We start from the raw sequence: 15,441 nt of genomic DNA on the forward strand, positions 1-15,441 counted from the left end.
GCCGCGCAGGCGGCTGCAGAGCTGTCCCTCTTCCATCATGGCGCCGGCATTGCCCCCCGCACCTTTATAGCGGCAGAGACGCGCCTGAACAAGGCCGCATGCTCCTGCTGCCAGCGTGTGCGGGGCGGCCGTTGTTAAGCCGAGCTCTGCTGGGGTTTGGCCGGCTGCTTGTCTTCGGCTGCGTTAGCTCAGAGTGGCCGGTAGCTTCCTTCGTGCTGAGGTCTGCTTCCCGAGTCAAAGATGGCCGCTACCCCAAAGACGAATGGTCTCCCGGAGGAGGATGGGGTGGTGGAAAGCCCTACCCTGCCGGTCGGGAGCGCCCTGCTGCCGCCCTTGAACCTGCCCTTCCTGTCGCCTCACTTCTACCAGCCGGGTAAGCGCGGCCCCGACGGCTCCCGCTTGTCCCCGCACTGCCGCGGCTCCCCGTCCTCTGCCCGCCCCGCTCCGGCTCTGAGGAAGGAACGCTCCGCTGTGGCGGACCTGCTCCCCGCCCTTCGCGCTACCCGTCGGTCTGCCGCTGAGGAAGGGGTTGGAGTTCCCCATGCGAGGTGCTTGGAGGCGGCATGAACGCTTACTAGTGAAGTAAAGGAATTTCAAAGTGGCTTTATAGTGAAGCTTTACCTCAGTCCTATCCACATCCTGTCACTTCTCAGCGGCTTGCTTAGCAGGAGGTATTCAAAGCCAGATTGGACGGGGCTTGAAGCAACCCGGTCTGGAGGAAGGTGTCCCTCTCCGTGGCAGGAGGTTGGAACTGGCTGAGCTTTAAGGTCTCTTCCAGCCCAAACCAGTCTGGGATTCTGACCTCCTGAATTAGACATGCTCCTTGTATTTAATCTTACGGTGTTTACTGTGGGGTTTATTTTCTTAGTATTTTGAAACCTTTAAGGTTAGAAATAGGCATGAAGACTAAACCTGTAGGTAGATTGGTTACAGGTAGTTTTGTACAATGCACTGCAATAGAACTGCTCCAAACCAGTGTTTAAGTTATCCTTTGCCTATAGCATCTAGGTGATTCAGTGAGCCTTGCATGTCCTTTGCTGAAGGCTCTTGAGGCTTGAGCATTGTAGGGGGCACATTAGACCATGGCATACAGATGTGGAAAAGAGGTTTCAGTTTTGTGCTGTAACACACATTTGAACCAGTACCTGTGTAAAAAGGTCAAGTGGTTTCTTTCCAGCCTTGTACTCAAATGAGAATAATTCTCCACATTTATGCAGTGGGAACTTCTTAGCCTTTGGTACTGGAGTAGGCTGTTTGTATGTGTGCATGCAAATCTTCAGCACATTTAGATGAAGATTAGTAACAGAAGGGAGTGGTCCCCAAAATACAACAAACTGCTGTGATGTTATCAAGACACCATGATCTTCTGTTGTAGGGCAGTAGTGTGTAATATTTGGCTCTTCATTGTTTCAAATGTCTACAGCTGTGTGCTGCTCGCGGAAAATGCCTTTTCATATTATATTTTCAGCTCTAATCATAATCTTGCTGCCCTGGAGATTAGTAGGTGTCTTTAATTCAAAAGCCAGATAGCTGAAGAGCACTTTCTGCAGTGCCTGAGAAAAATGGTACAAGAGGGAGACTGAAATGATAGGTGCATTGTTATCTGAATAAGGGCTGTGACAGTTGTGGACTTAGTTGATTTGTTTGTTTGTTTAGCATTTTCTCATGAACACAAGATAACCTTCAAGAGGAGCAAGTCAGTGTGTTTAAGTTACATTCAGGATGCCTTGCTACAGAAGCAATGGAAAAGGGCTGCAGAGTTTCTGTTCTCCTACGTTGAGTCCCTAGAGAAAGACTATTCCACAGAATACATGGGTCCATCAGAGGTAAGCCAATGTCCTTATCGGAGTTCTTTTGCAGTTGAAGAAATACTTGCAAAAATCATCTATAATATTCAGGACTAACATTTATCCAAATTAACTAATCTCAGGCTCATTTTCTTCTGTTTTAAAAAGTATTAGAAATAAAGCCAGAAAAGTTGGGCAACTTTTATAAACTAAGCTATTTTCTTAAAAAAAGAAAAACAAACAAAAAAAAAAAAAAAAAAAACAAAAACCCCAAAACCAAGGAGCTTCCAAACTCAAATAAGCAATTATTCAGGTGCTGATGTAGAAACTCATGGATGGCAGGCTGCAGGAAGTCCTCCAGCCCTCATCCCCAGTAGTGTTCCAGGCACCATGCTGTCAACTTAACCACAAGTCTGCCTCTGCACAGGCCTGCTTCTGCTGTGGGGTTAAGCAGTCTTGCTGGAGTTCTGCTGAGGGCTCACTTTTAGTGGCTCTAAGAATCTGCAGTGCTGTCTGATCTCCTTTCTGAGAGGGAGGGAAAAAAGCCTGGCTTGGCTTGGTATAAGTTACCTCCATCAGGAGCACATCTGCGAGAAGTCATTTTAAAGGAGTCTTCTAAACCAGAAAAGCAGTAAACATGTTTGCCATTGGCATGCCATCAGACAGAATCTGTTGGAAAGTTAGTGGCTTATTTAGGACTTTATCACCTCTTCCAGTACTTGCAAAACAGCTGTCAGGTACTGAGATAAGAGCAGGAGGAAAGAGATCAGAGCTTTAAACAGATAGAGTACTTGAATATGGCTAGTCTGCTGTAATATTTGGTTACATTGTGTAGGCAGACCTTAAAAATACAAATGCATGTGGATGGGAAATTACATCTAATTGGAAATAATCTTTATTAGTAAGTTAAAATAATTATGTATACCTCAGGTCTCAGTGGAATCATATCAAAGGGAAATATAACTTCATAAGTAACAGCAGGGGAACCTTCTGACAGCTGCAGTTCTCATAAGATTTGCTGGAGGGCTGCATTTGTAATGAGCAACTGTGAAGCACCCTCTGAATGACTGTAAAAGTCCTGCTGGTGAGTATGTAGGTTACTATAGCAGTAGATAAATACTTAGTATTTTTTACTTGCAATTCAAATGCGCCTCTTTTTCATGTGCTACAGTAACTGTAAATTGGATATCACTGTATCTGTGGTGACTTGTCAGTTTTGTACCAAGGTTGTTTCTGAATCTCTCTCTTCCCGTTCATAGATGATTTGGAGAATAGGAACTGAAATTTTGTGCTATCATTCCCATAGCAGCATGAAAGAGTTAAATGCTTTCATGGAACAGATGAAGGTTTTAGGAGTAAAAAGGTATTTGAAGGTGAGTGTACTTAATACAGACATGTTGATTTTCTGCGTTTAGCTGATCACTTAAGTATTAGTTTCTGAATCTCTCTCTTTTGAAATACATTGCTGCCAATGGCGTCAAAACCAAAAGAGATCACATTTGAGTTACCAGTTGCATGATATTTTAAGGGTTATTCTGTACCTGACAGTATCTCATTTGGTCTATGTGTTTGATCACAGATGTGTATTGTCAGTCCTTAGAAGTGCCTAGGTCCTTTAATCTTTGAATTTGAAACAGTTAAATTTTTTCATGTGTGCCCCAGTAACAACAAATTATACTTTAACACTTGCTAAACTTAGCTTCTTGTCCTTAATTTGGTCATTGTGATGCTGACTAAACAGCTATGCTTAATTTTTTGCTTTTGTTACTCATTAACTTTTCAAGTAGCTAATCTGTATACAAAACAATAGGCCTTATACTATGGACCCTGTGTCACCCACGGGTGACACCCGGTGGCGGCTCATTCAAACCTGTATTGTTTTGGTTTCCTTGACTGTTTCTTGTTTGAGATGAATCTTCTCTCTTTCATTCTGTTGTATTTGTTCAAGAGCTTCAACTGAAGCTCTGTGTTAGAGTTAACTAGAGGTTTAGACTTGTATCCAGTGCCTAATGAGCATGATAGGGTGGTGGGACACCCCTCTTTCAGGGGTTCTGTAGTTGGGTAACCACATGGAAGATCAGCAAAGGTAACTGGATTCCCTCAAGCAATTTCTGGACCACCTTAAAGAGGTACAGCACTTGTTAACAACAAGTAGGTTTTAGAGGCAACTGCTTTCTGCTGTCTTGCCAAGTATCATTACCTACCACCTCGATGGGTGACTTTCTGCCTCATGGACCTTAATCTGTGAAGCAGAAATTATCTGTATATAAATATGCTTTTAATTACTAATGTTTCTCCAGCATCTTCTGACAGGACGCATTACTTAGGTTCTTGGCTCATTTCCCTGCCCCCAGTGACACTTGTGTTCTCCTATTCCTGCATTTGTCTCCAAAATTCCTTATAAAGATAATGTTTGGATAAAAAGCGTAAAATGCTTTTCTAATTAAAATACTTTACTACCCATGTTTGCAACAGTTTATATGCATGTCAGTAATGAGTCTCACCTTTCCCTGCACATCTGTGTAGATCTTTGCTATATTGCTGAGAATTGCATTTGTGCTGTGAAATGCTGTGATATGGTCTGTTTGAATTGCAGGTTTGCCTAGAGCATGCCTTTCAGCTCCTTTGTAATGGGTTCCTGGATGAAGCTTATCAAAACCTGTCCCTGGCAGAAAGCTGGAGGTTTGGAGAACAAACAGTCATTCAGGATAAAGAAATGAAACTGGTTCAGGCTTACAGGGGACTGTTGGACTACTACAAGTGGTCTAAGCAGAAGAACATCTTATTAGAGCACGGTAAGTGTTATTGCATTGAGCTGTGAACTTGCTTGCCTATGCAGACACTATAGCTTGCAGTGACACCTTTTCCTTTACTAGACTTCAGAATTGGGTGGTAAATAATCCTGTATCATAAATGGTGGTACCGAAATGGCACAAAGACCTGCACTTTCCTGAAGTGTCCTGGAATGCTGCTCTGAAGCATTTTCTTCCCCCCACTGAATCCCATTTCTTATATCCACCCAGCATCACCTGAAGTAGTGATCAAAGGAATGTATTCACTTACAGCAGTGGCTTAATAGGTGTATAAGTGCTTAACTGCTGCTAGAATTTGGAGTTCTAGGAAAACCCCCTGCAACTTGTATTTGAATTTCAGTTTCTTAAAGGCATGTGAGTTGCTACTTGTGTGTGGCATCTAATTCTACATATACCTGCTGACTGTGTATTATCAGTTACTTTGGATCTCTACTTGTTTCTGTGAAAACTAAGTATTGAATTTGGTTTATTGACCTTGTGCTGGTAGCATCTTGTCTTGAAATACTACTTGTCATGTCCCAGAAGTTGAAATCAGGTGATAATAAATTTGAATGAAGAGCAGTGACAATTTCTTGTTTCAGTACTGAGGAAACTGTGGCCTCTCTTAAAAGCTGACTGTAGTCCTTGCTTAGCAAAATGTCATGATCTTAGGTGCACACTTCAAGATCCCTTTGGATTAGCAGAGCTAACGGTGGCATTCTTCATGTTTTGGTAGGTGAGGATGGATTTGAAGACTTGTCTGTTGAACAGGAAATGCACAGCTGCTTTCGGAATGCAGCAGTGAACTTAAAGGAGATTATTAAAATGCCTGGCATCTGGGATCAATTTGTGAAATGCTATGTCGATGTAAGGGCATATTTTACAGATACCTTCCTTTTGTGTCTCCCTGGCTAACTTTCATTAAGATGTGTGTGGGTGACAGCTAATGGGTACATGTATCTCACTGGCTTTGATTTAGAGCATGGTTTACTCCTGGTAGAACTGCAGAGCCTGTACACTGTACAAAAAGGGCAACCTGTGCATTGCCAAGAAAAAGAAATAGCCAGACAGCTTGCATATTTTGGTTTTGTGATGCTAGGATAGAAAATAACTACTTAGAATTTGTAATTAGGAAATGAAGTTAATCTTGAATTATCTTTGAAATCATTTACTCCTTGTAAATGTTGGTAAGTGCTGACTGCTCTAAGCTCATTACAGGGTTTTGCTCAGTGCTGCCAAGTTCTCTCACTGAGCATTCTTTAAAGGCTGCTTCCGTGTCTTTCCAGTGAGCAAGTGCTGGTAATTCTTTGACAATTAAGTACTTGCTCAAGGAATTTTCACCTGTAGCAGCTTCTATGTGTGAATTTCCATCAATGTGTGATGAGAGTAGCAAGTGAAATGAAAATACACTACCCATAGTCTTAACTAATTTGCTGCACTCTTAAATCCAGGCTGTGCGATTGGATTGTTCTGTGGCAGCCCAAAATGAGTTATAAGAGTTTGATTGCCAATATGTGGTAAACTAACAGCAGATTTAACTTCCCTTAGTTGCTGGAGTTCTACGGAGACCATGATGAAGCCCGCCAAGTATTACATGACTATGCCTACAACTCCAAGCTTCCTGCTAATCCCAATGCTCATGTTTACCTCTATCAGTTCCTGAAGAGACAAGGTGAATCAAAGAAATCACTCATATCTGCACTGAAGGTATATATTCTACAGTAGATGCAGTCCATGGTCACTCCTATTGCATGCTAGTCTGAGAGTTTGGTTCAGTTGTAATGTTACTTACCCTCTTAAATTCTTTGTGGGAAGCAGAGGGTTAGAGGAAAGTTAGTGGTAGGGATACAAACAATGAACAGTATCCTTTGCTGTCTTTGAATTCAAGTCTTTGTTTTGCCTTTAACTGATACATTATACATCTTCTTAAAGTCAGTAAGTAAGCTCAGAGTGTGTGTTTACATGGTTCCAGAAGTCTGTATGAGCAGGTTTGTACATAACATGCATGGATTTCTGTTACAGCTTGATCTTTACAACGCTGAAGAAGTTAATTAGATGCCTGCTCTTCCACACTTTGCAATTAGTTTCTCTGCTTCTGTTCACTGAGGTGTGCATTTAAGCAAAAATAGAAGCCAATGTCGACTGAAGCTGGCAGGCAAGCTCTTCCTGTATTAACCTTTCCTACAGTTGCTTTTAAATTCCTGCTTTCCTTGTGCTTGCTCATTGATCTTAGTAGCTTCTTGCAAACAATGTTTTGCAGTCTTGTTTTGCCACTTGATGGCACTAAGGCGCTTTTGTTAGGGCAAAGCTTTTCAAACTGCTTCATAAAGTTTAGACTTTTAAACTGTAGCATAAAAATTGTGGTATCTTATATCACCTACAAATCAAAGAACTGATCTGTGATCCAATGCACAGAGCAGCGTACAGGAGAGCTAGGTCTAGGAAGGAAATACTTTTGCTTCCCATAATGGGGACACTGGGTATGGATTTGGGCTGTTGTATTTGTCACATGCAGTCATCAAGGTATTTCATCCATCGTGTCAGAGTAAGGACACAGATGTGCAAGGTGCAAGACACAATGTGCAAGATATTCATTCTTTATATTAAGGCACTAAGGTACTAGGTTGCTTATTTTTCCTCAGTAGAACCCCCAGAACACTGGAGCCCGTGCTTCTCTTGAGTGAGCAGAAGTCTGCAAAAGTTTTCACATTAAAATAATGCATCTGGGGTTTGTGGTATTCTTTTTCAGAACTTGCATGATACTGTTCCTTCTCATGAACTGATGATAGATTTTAATCTCATGCTTCAAAAATCAAGTAAGTCTTCAAATATCTTTGTTCTTTTATGTTAATCTAGGCTAAGGTTCTGAAATTATTCTGCAGCCTCCTTTCTGCCTTTTGAAGTAGTTTTGTTTGTTAAAACCAACCCAAACCCCCAACTTCCCAGTCATAGGAGCCTTTAAGTTGGATGTGTGAGCAGGCATTTACAAACTTAAAACAAATGCCTTTTTCATTTTAAAGTAATCAAAGCAAACTATCATAAGGCACAGCCAGGAGTTCAAAAATAGAATCATAGAATGGTTTGGGTTGGAAGAGACCTTAAGATCACCTGTTTTCAAGCCCTTGCCAGGGTCCTGTTCCCTTTTTGGAATCTCCAATGTATTGATTCTTCTGAAGGAGTTGAGATGGATCTGTGCTTTAGTTCATTGTTACTGATCAAAGAACAAACTCTTTCTCCTCTTTAAGGGAGTTTTATCTTCAAGCTGGTAGAAAAGTCTTCCCAGTTGGAGACTTTTTTCCATGCTGATCAGTTGTAATCCAAGCTGTCTGCTTGCAGCCTGGTATGTTCTAGCAGGTCAGCAGACTGGTCCTTGAATGAAGATTGTTTTCTCTTCTCTTTTTCTTTGGGAGCGGAAAAACCAACCTCCTGGCTGAAACCTCCCTTTTTCTGTAAACTCATGACACATTTGCCAACTTTTCATAGCTAATGAGATAAACCTGAATTTTTTTGAAGTAATTTATACTGATAAATGCAACTTTTCCCACTTTTACCTGTTGTGATATAGCTCAAGTGTTTTCTTAAGAACTCGGCTGATACGTAGCTACTGCTGTGAAATACCTGTTTTTTGTCAGTCCCACATCTGAATTTTGGCACCTCAGGATTTGAAGTGTTCCAGAGGCACTGTGTTCACTTCCCATGGGAAGAACATGTTCATTAGAAGCACTGGGTAGCGAGCTATGGAAACAGTGACTGTTGTAAGCAAAGTAGTGTGAGATAAGTGAGCATTCCTGCGTGTGCCTCTCAGAGTCAGCAGGTTTTGGGCAGGATGGGGATAGGGACAGAGTGCCTCTGATATGAGTTATGCTCTAGAGCTAGGATGTATTCCTTCTTTCTTGGAAGAGAAAGAACGGTGGGAGCCCTCAATGTTAGGGACAGTAGGAGACAGAATGGAGAACTTTCACTTGTTGGCTAGTGGTGAGTTAATTCAGCCTGATGTAAGTAACTTATTATTCAGCCTGATCTTTTTCCAGAGAAGAGGAAAAAACGTCGACTGGGGCTAGAAGTTATTTTTGCAGCCTTGGATTATGCTGGCTCGAAGGAGAATGTAAAAGCATGGAGCTGTTTGGCAAAGCAGCTAAAACAAATTGTAATGTAAGTGTCTCTGATGTGATGTTCTAAAACCAGTGTGTCAAGTCTCTGTGTTTGGGCAACTGATATAGTGACAATCTAGCCTTTCTCTTGCTGCTGGTGAATGGCAGACTTGTGCTCTATCCTGAGTTCAGTGGCAGTGCTTGACTGCAGCGTGCTTTCATTGGGAAGAAGAAAAGAGTTGGAAATTAGAAATCAGTGAGGAGAATTCCAAATTTCCAGTATTGTCATTGGCTGAAAACTGTTAGTTCGGGTTTGGGGTTGTTTTTTTTTCACTAGGTTAAGTGTTTATGCAGGAAGAGTTACTCAGATGTTCAGGTAGCATTTTCTTCCCATCACTAATCTCCTTCTTTTGGGGAGGGGGGAATAAGTTGTTGAGCCTTCTGCTCTGTTACTGTGTGTGCCTTATTTGAAGCTGGTTGGAGAGTTGCTGAGCTGCAGTAAGGGCATGGCTGGTACCATACAGAGTGGTGTGTTGTGTGATGCTCATAACTTAAAGAATGCAGCCAGTGTATTCTTAAAAGCTGAACCAACAGGCCTGGGGATTGATGTATCCTTGCCAACCCTGACAGGCATGGCCTCTGGCTTCAGAAGAAGCCATCTTGGGCAGTCTGTGCCTAGAAGGCCTACAATGTCTGAACTTTATTCTAACCAATGAACAGGGTGTTGTGTTTTTTTTTCAGCCCTATATATTTTCATTAAATTAATTCGGAGTTTAATTTAACCCATTTTGCTGTTTTATTACTACCTCCATTTCTGCAGCGTAGAATCACAGAATGGTTTGAGTTGGAAGGGACCTTAAAGCTCATCCAGTTCCAACCTTCTGCCACAGGCAGGGACACTTCCCACTAGAGCAGGTTGCTCCAAGCCCCGTCCAACCTGGCCTTGAACACTGCCAGGGATGGGGCAGCCACAGCTTCTCTGGGCACCCTGTGCCAGCGCCTCAGCACCCTCACAGGGAAGAATTCTTTCCCAAAATCTAGTCTCAATCTCCCCTTTCTCAGGTTAAAGCCATTCCCCCTTGTCCTATCTCTACGTGCCCTTGTGCCATCATCAGTTTGTCTGCTGTTAAGGTCTAGAAGCTAGTGAATTACAGCTAGGAGTGTTGTTGCACAGAGCTAGTAAAACTAGCTAGTATGATTCTCTAACTTTGCCTGCAGTTTTGTTTTTGAAGAGACAGCTTCATATGATCTGATCCCTGTTATAGGTAGTTTCTATTTCAAAACGCTTGGTTTAAGGTCTTTATTGCCCAACAGGTCTTGAAATAAGTATTTAGGATAAGTTAGTCTTTGAGTATGCATAGGGTAACACAAACCTTTTCTTAAAAACAAGCCAACCCCTTCATACTACTGATCTGTTGACAAACTTGAAGAAACTTTCTCGTTAATATTGACAAACTGGCACACAAGTAAAGGCTGGCTTCATTTCACACCATAATCTGTGTTATTGCCAAGTTTAAAGAAGATTGCTGGAGCTCACCTCCTGCCTCATTAGTGCTGCCGGGGATTAAATAAAGTTGTTTCTGTTTAGTGTTTGTCTGCAGTATAAGGTCTGTGTGCCTATGCTAGCAGTTTATGACACTTGTAGCAAGTTGATTATAAAATCCAGTGTCTCCTAATCATCTTTTGATCCCAATTTAGGCTTTTCTGTAACTTTTTTTACCTTTTTCCAGGTCTGAGAAGCATCTTGACTGGCTCAAGCAAGAGTGGAGCTCCAGAAAGGACTGGTGGCCAGCCTTCCATTTTAGCCGTTACTTGGGAAAAAAGAATTGGCAGGAAAATCAAAGCCTTTCCTATGAAAAAGCTCTGGTGGCTGGAATCTTATTGGGCAAGGGTAATACTAAATGTTCTTTCCTTTTCATTGCATGGAACAGAACTAATGTCTAGTTCTAGCGCTAATCAGATGGCATGCAGCTGATCTACTTCTTGGAAGAAATGCAGTTTCTTCCTTCTAGGAAAGATTGTCTTTGAAGCATGAAGAACATGAGAAAAATATTCAAAGTGGTTTGATATTTGACAGTGAGGCATGTTTTGCATCCTGGTTTAGAATCCTGTTTTATCTGTCCTTGTTGAGCAATTACAGTACTATTTATCATGTTGTTTTACCTTCAAACCACAATTTCAAACATACACAACACATTTCTGAGTGAATGTTGTTAGGGTTTGCTTTGCTGGATGCAGCTTTGGCAGTGTCTCAGCAAATACTGGGTCAGTAAGGACCATGGAGGTGGCGTAGTGCAGGAGGAAAGGGGTGTTGGTGTCTTGAGTGAAAACCACCAGCAGTTTGGTAAGATCATGACCTCTTTAGTAGCATTCTTTTGAAGTGCTGCGAAACCCAAGTGGAGTATCAGGGCCAAAAAGCAGCTGCTACACTGAGAATAAGAGTATGGTGTGGAGATGATGGCTTGTTCCCTGGTGTGAACTTTTGGTTGATAGGCAACTTGCTTGTCACCTTTTCTGCAACTTTGTCTTCATAAAACAATCTCTCATATTGGAAGTGGGTTGTTTTTTTGTTTTGGGGGTTTGGTTTTTGTTTGTTTTTTTTCTTTCAGTAATTTGTTATCAAATGTCCCCCAGTTTTTATTTCCACATGGTTAATTGTTCCAGTTGTAGTTTTCTTTAATGCAGTTTCTATGCTTATTGGTGTCAGCATGAGCTTCTGTTTTCCTTCTCCAACAAAGTAAGTTCATGTAAGAAATCAGTGCTGCTTTACATTGTCAGTTTTACTTTCTGAACTACATGAAGAGCAAAAATTGAAGAGAAGAAAATGTTTTGTAAGATGCAGCATACGGTTATATAGAATCACACACTGGTTAGGGTTGGAAGAAACCTTAAGTTGGAAAAAACCTTAAGTTCCAACCCCTGCCGTGGGCAGGGACACCTCACACTAGACCATGTCACCCAAGGCTCTGCCCAGCCTGGCCTTGAACGCTGCCAGGGATGGAGCATTCGTCACTTCTTTGGGCTACCTGTTCCAGTGCCTCACCACCCTCACAGTAAAGAACTTCTTCCTTATATCTAACCTGAACTTTTCCTGTTTCACTTTAAACCCATCACCCCTTGTTGTATACATGTAGAATGTTTTCTGTGTCAAATGAGTATAGGTTATTTAAAGCTGCAATTGTGCTCCAGTGTGTGTAGAGCCCTGTAATGGTTTGTGTTGGAAAGGACCTTAAGATCATCTAGTTCTAACCCTCTGCCACGGGCATGTATTGGATTATTTTATTACCTTTCATTATTGAAATCATCACTGAAAACTTCCTGAAATGCTTGCATGTTATTTAAACAATGAAAGCGTTTTGTATTTGTTTATATCATGCTATAACTTACGATGCCTTTCTGTTTTTCCCCCTAGATGACAAGTACTTTAAATACATATCCCATCAAGGCTGCAAAGCTCAGATGAAAAGGTTTCGGATACTGAAGAAGTTTGTGCATAAGCACAATCCTGCCTACATGAGAATATCTGGTCTTTGAGTCTTCTGTACAGCCTTGATTAGAAGACGTCCTTAAGGTTCTTGTGCTTCTTCATCTTTGTGAAACTGACTTTTGTAGCTGGCATTCTAGAACTTCTAGGCAGCACCTATTGACTCAGGACTAGACTTTAATATATTTCTATAAAAAAGTGCTTTGGCTTTTATTTATTTTATAATAAAATGAATATAAAACAACTGATAAGGTTGGGGAGTTTCTTTAAGATTAGTCCCATCTTTCTGTATGAAATGCAAACAGTATTGATTTCCAATACATATTGAAAAATATTTAGTTGTATGGTGTGGAGTTTCTGTGTCAGCAGTATAGTAGGCTTGATCCTCATGGTTAGGTGCATAGATGGTGATTTAAATGACTGCTGAAACGTAGCTTAAAATCCATTCAGGACTAGCAGTGGTATTCACAGGGGTAGTGTCTTAACCTAGGAGCATTAAGCATGTGGTGCACTGTGAAAACACCTCACCCTTCAAAGGTTACATAGGTTGCTGCTTATATCTGATCATTCCTGAAATCTATGAAAAATTGAGAGGTTTTTCTGTGCATTGTATATGAGAAGAATTCCATGTTGTGAAGATCTACTGCAGCTTCTTTAAAGAGATGGTGCACTTCAATGTATCCAAAGGCAATTTTCTGTGTGTCCAGTTCAGGGCTTGTTCTCATATGACTGGTAGGAGAGTTAAGGATTGCTGTAGCTGCATGGCTGCAGAGGAAAGCTAATGTTGCAATGCTTTGGAAGAGCAAAAGCACAGAACTACTGCAAACTTCTCTACCTGATGGAAGAGACTTATTTAATCTTGTTATAGTCTTGTCTATGAGATGAGTTTGGTGTGTTTGGAAAGCAAATGTTAATGTGTTATCGCAAACTGGTGTTCCAGGTTGCTTGAAAACAACAACAAAATGGTTTCCAAATACTACTTCTGTTTTAATGACAGGTCTGTAGAACTTTGGTGGATGAACTGCTTGAACTGCTTCTGGGGATAAAATAAAGCAGTCTTTAATAGTGTGGCAGTATATGGATAAGTACAGCTCTGCTTCTAAAAGCTGAGTGTTTATCTGGGATTTTAGGCTGGGTTAATATGGGTCTCATGAAATGTGCCTTAAGACAAAGTGTCTTAAACATCAAACTACTTGCCATACATGTATGTTGTACCAAAAAAGGCTATTATTCCTTGCTCCTGACCTGTGTTGTTGTGGTGTCTGCAGTTTTGATTCCCTAAGACAGGCTTGTTCTATAATAGTTGGGGTTGCTTTTTCCTGGAGTTCATCAACAGGGCTTTGACTATTTCATGTTGATTGTGAGGTTTCAGAATGCTATTTCCAGCATCCTATAAGGTGTCCCACACCCCTGGGAAGCAGTGGCTTTCCCTGAGTCTAAAGATGATCCACATTGTTGCTCCCAATGACTCCCCTTGGTGGGTTTCCTGCCTAGACAGTGCAGCTAAAGCTGTCCTGGGAGGTAACCAGGCAGGGTGTTCCTTCCCTGGAGTCCTTGTTTGTCTCCCTGCCTTCCTGCTCTGCTCCTCAACCTGTAAAGATGGACCTTTGGTGGGCTGGTGACATGCATGTGATGGGCTTGGAGCATCCCAGCAGGGTGGTATTTGGGTTTCCCCTTCTATTGTATCTTTGTGTTCTTTCATGGGCATGCAGAGGAGCTTTTATCATCAACCTAACACAACTAGTATAAAAATGGAATGCTAGAGCCCCTGCTGCTTGTTGAGAGCTCTTGTGTCATTTCCCTTCTGTCCCTTAAGCTGCCTGTAGATGTCTGCCTTGCAGCAGCTCCGAAACCATCTATTGAGGAAGAAGAGTGAAACAAAGCAGCAGAAATTGAGGTGGAGGTAAGAAGGATGCTGTAAGGAGAATAAGAGGACAAAGAGAAGATTTATGCCTTTGTAAAAGCTGTTAATCCTTTGTGCTCACAGCTTTCTCCTATGACCTCTGGAAGCAGGATTGCTGGCAGGGATCCTGTTCTCTCCTGCTGCTGGAACTACTATATTACAGTCAGCAAACAGAAGAGCAGCATAGTCCCAGCTTTCATGTAACTATCTTTAGCATTGCTCATTGCTTTCATGTCCTGCAAGAAACTTGCTCTTTCCTGACATCACAGTACTTAACACTTGAGACAAATCTGCACATCACAAGTCCTGAGTGAATTTTCTTGTGTAAACTATTCAGAGCATACCAGGTTTTCAAGCCTGTGTGTTGTACTTGGAATATGGTAACTCTGAGTGGATTAGAGTATTCTGCTTTGGCTCCAAATTCTGCCCTAGGTTTGGGTTTCTGACAAATTGTGGTCTTCATCCTCTGAAGTGTAAAACTTCTGTGAGGATTTTCAACCCCCTTCCATGAAACAAATAGCATGTATTTTCTTTGCTGTTCTACTTTATGCTGAGGCAAGGAACTTTTCTGCACAGACCCGGTGTCTGGTCTGTTGTCCCTTTGTTTTCCCACCTCTTGTTCTGGTGTTTTTAGTATTAAAACCTAATGTAACAAGAAGACAAAATTGCAAAGCACTTCAGCTCACTCTGCTTTCCCTGTCATATTTTCCATGCTCTTGTGCTTTCCTGTTTTAAGGGTGCCTTTACTGATGTTCAAGAAAAGCAAGCTAATGAAGTGTCAGCTGCTTCTTAAAGCATGCCAACCCCATGTGCTCTGTCGCTCTTGCTTTTCCCCGCCAGGTTCTCAGGTTCTCTGTATTCTGAGCAGCTGTCTCATTCTGGAGACCTTGGGAGGACTTGCCTCTGCCTTCAGAGCAGTGTAAGCACATTGTCAGCACAGAACAAGTGTCTACCTTACCCTTGGAGTACTTCCTGTGGAATCAGAGGATTGATGTGCTGTGAACTGGTTTGAATTTGAAGTTCTTCAGGGATTTCTGCTACTGGTGTCCTGATGCACTATGGTAAATGCAAAGTTCCACCTGGTCTTTTGTTGCATTTAAAGAATGGCTGAGGTGGTTTGTTGGCCAAGCAAAACCAGATTGCCCACTGCAAGGAGTCCTTGGATAATGTAAGCAGTAAGCTCTGTGTGTTCTCTCATTGTCAGAATGTGCTTAAGGCTATGCTGGTTTTTCTGCCCTCATCAGGGGTGCAGCAAGGAGTGTTCTTGCCTCCTGGTCAGAAATATCCAGTAACTAGTAATGTCAATTACCCCAAATTGCTCTGTAATGCTAAAGGAATTAAACTTATAGGGAATTCTCAGGCCTCAGTTACAAATGAGGAGTAT

General features: G+C 41.8%; 1 protein-coding gene across 1 annotated transcript; it reads left to right on the forward strand.

Moving 5' to 3' along the window:
• Nucleotides 1–239: 239 nt before the first annotated feature.
• On the forward strand, nucleotides 240–12,405 carry TAF1A (TATA-box binding protein associated factor, RNA polymerase I subunit A). The gene is made up of 10 exons (XM_061365052.1): nucleotides 240–373; nucleotides 1,657–1,826; nucleotides 3,047–3,160; nucleotides 4,384–4,582; nucleotides 5,316–5,446; nucleotides 6,128–6,286; nucleotides 7,329–7,395; nucleotides 8,611–8,731; nucleotides 10,401–10,561; nucleotides 12,083–12,405. Exons 1-10 carry the CDS (start codon nucleotides 241–243, stop codon nucleotides 12,202–12,204), a joined length of 1,377 nt encoding a protein of 458 aa, XP_061221036.1. The 5' UTR covers nucleotide 240; the 3' UTR covers nucleotides 12,205–12,405.
• Nucleotides 12,406–15,441: the final 3,036 nt, after the last annotated feature.

The sequence above is a fragment of the Neopsephotus bourkii genome, unplaced genomic scaffold (genome assembly GCF_033783945.1).
Source record: "Neopsephotus bourkii isolate Nb327-2 ecotype Australia unplaced genomic scaffold, CSIRO-AGI_Nbou_v1 NB_114, whole genome shotgun sequence".
Taxonomy (NCBI): domain Eukaryota; kingdom Metazoa; phylum Chordata; class Aves; order Psittaciformes; family Psittacidae; genus Neopsephotus; species Neopsephotus bourkii.

Excerpts from the sequence above, each read along its gene's own strand:
- TAF1A (XM_061365052.1), top strand. The coding sequence starts at position 241 with ATGGCCGCTACCCCAAAGACGAATGGTCTCCCGGAGGAGGATGGGGTG. Across the intron at positions 4,583-5,315 it reads GAACATCTTATTAGAGCACG|GTGAGGATGGATTTGAAGAC; the intron begins GTAAGTGTTATT and ends ATGTTTTGGTAG. Across the intron at positions 8,732-10,400 it reads CAGCTAAAACAAATTGTAAT|GTCTGAGAAGCATCTTGACT; the intron begins GTAAGTGTCTCT and ends ACCTTTTTCCAG.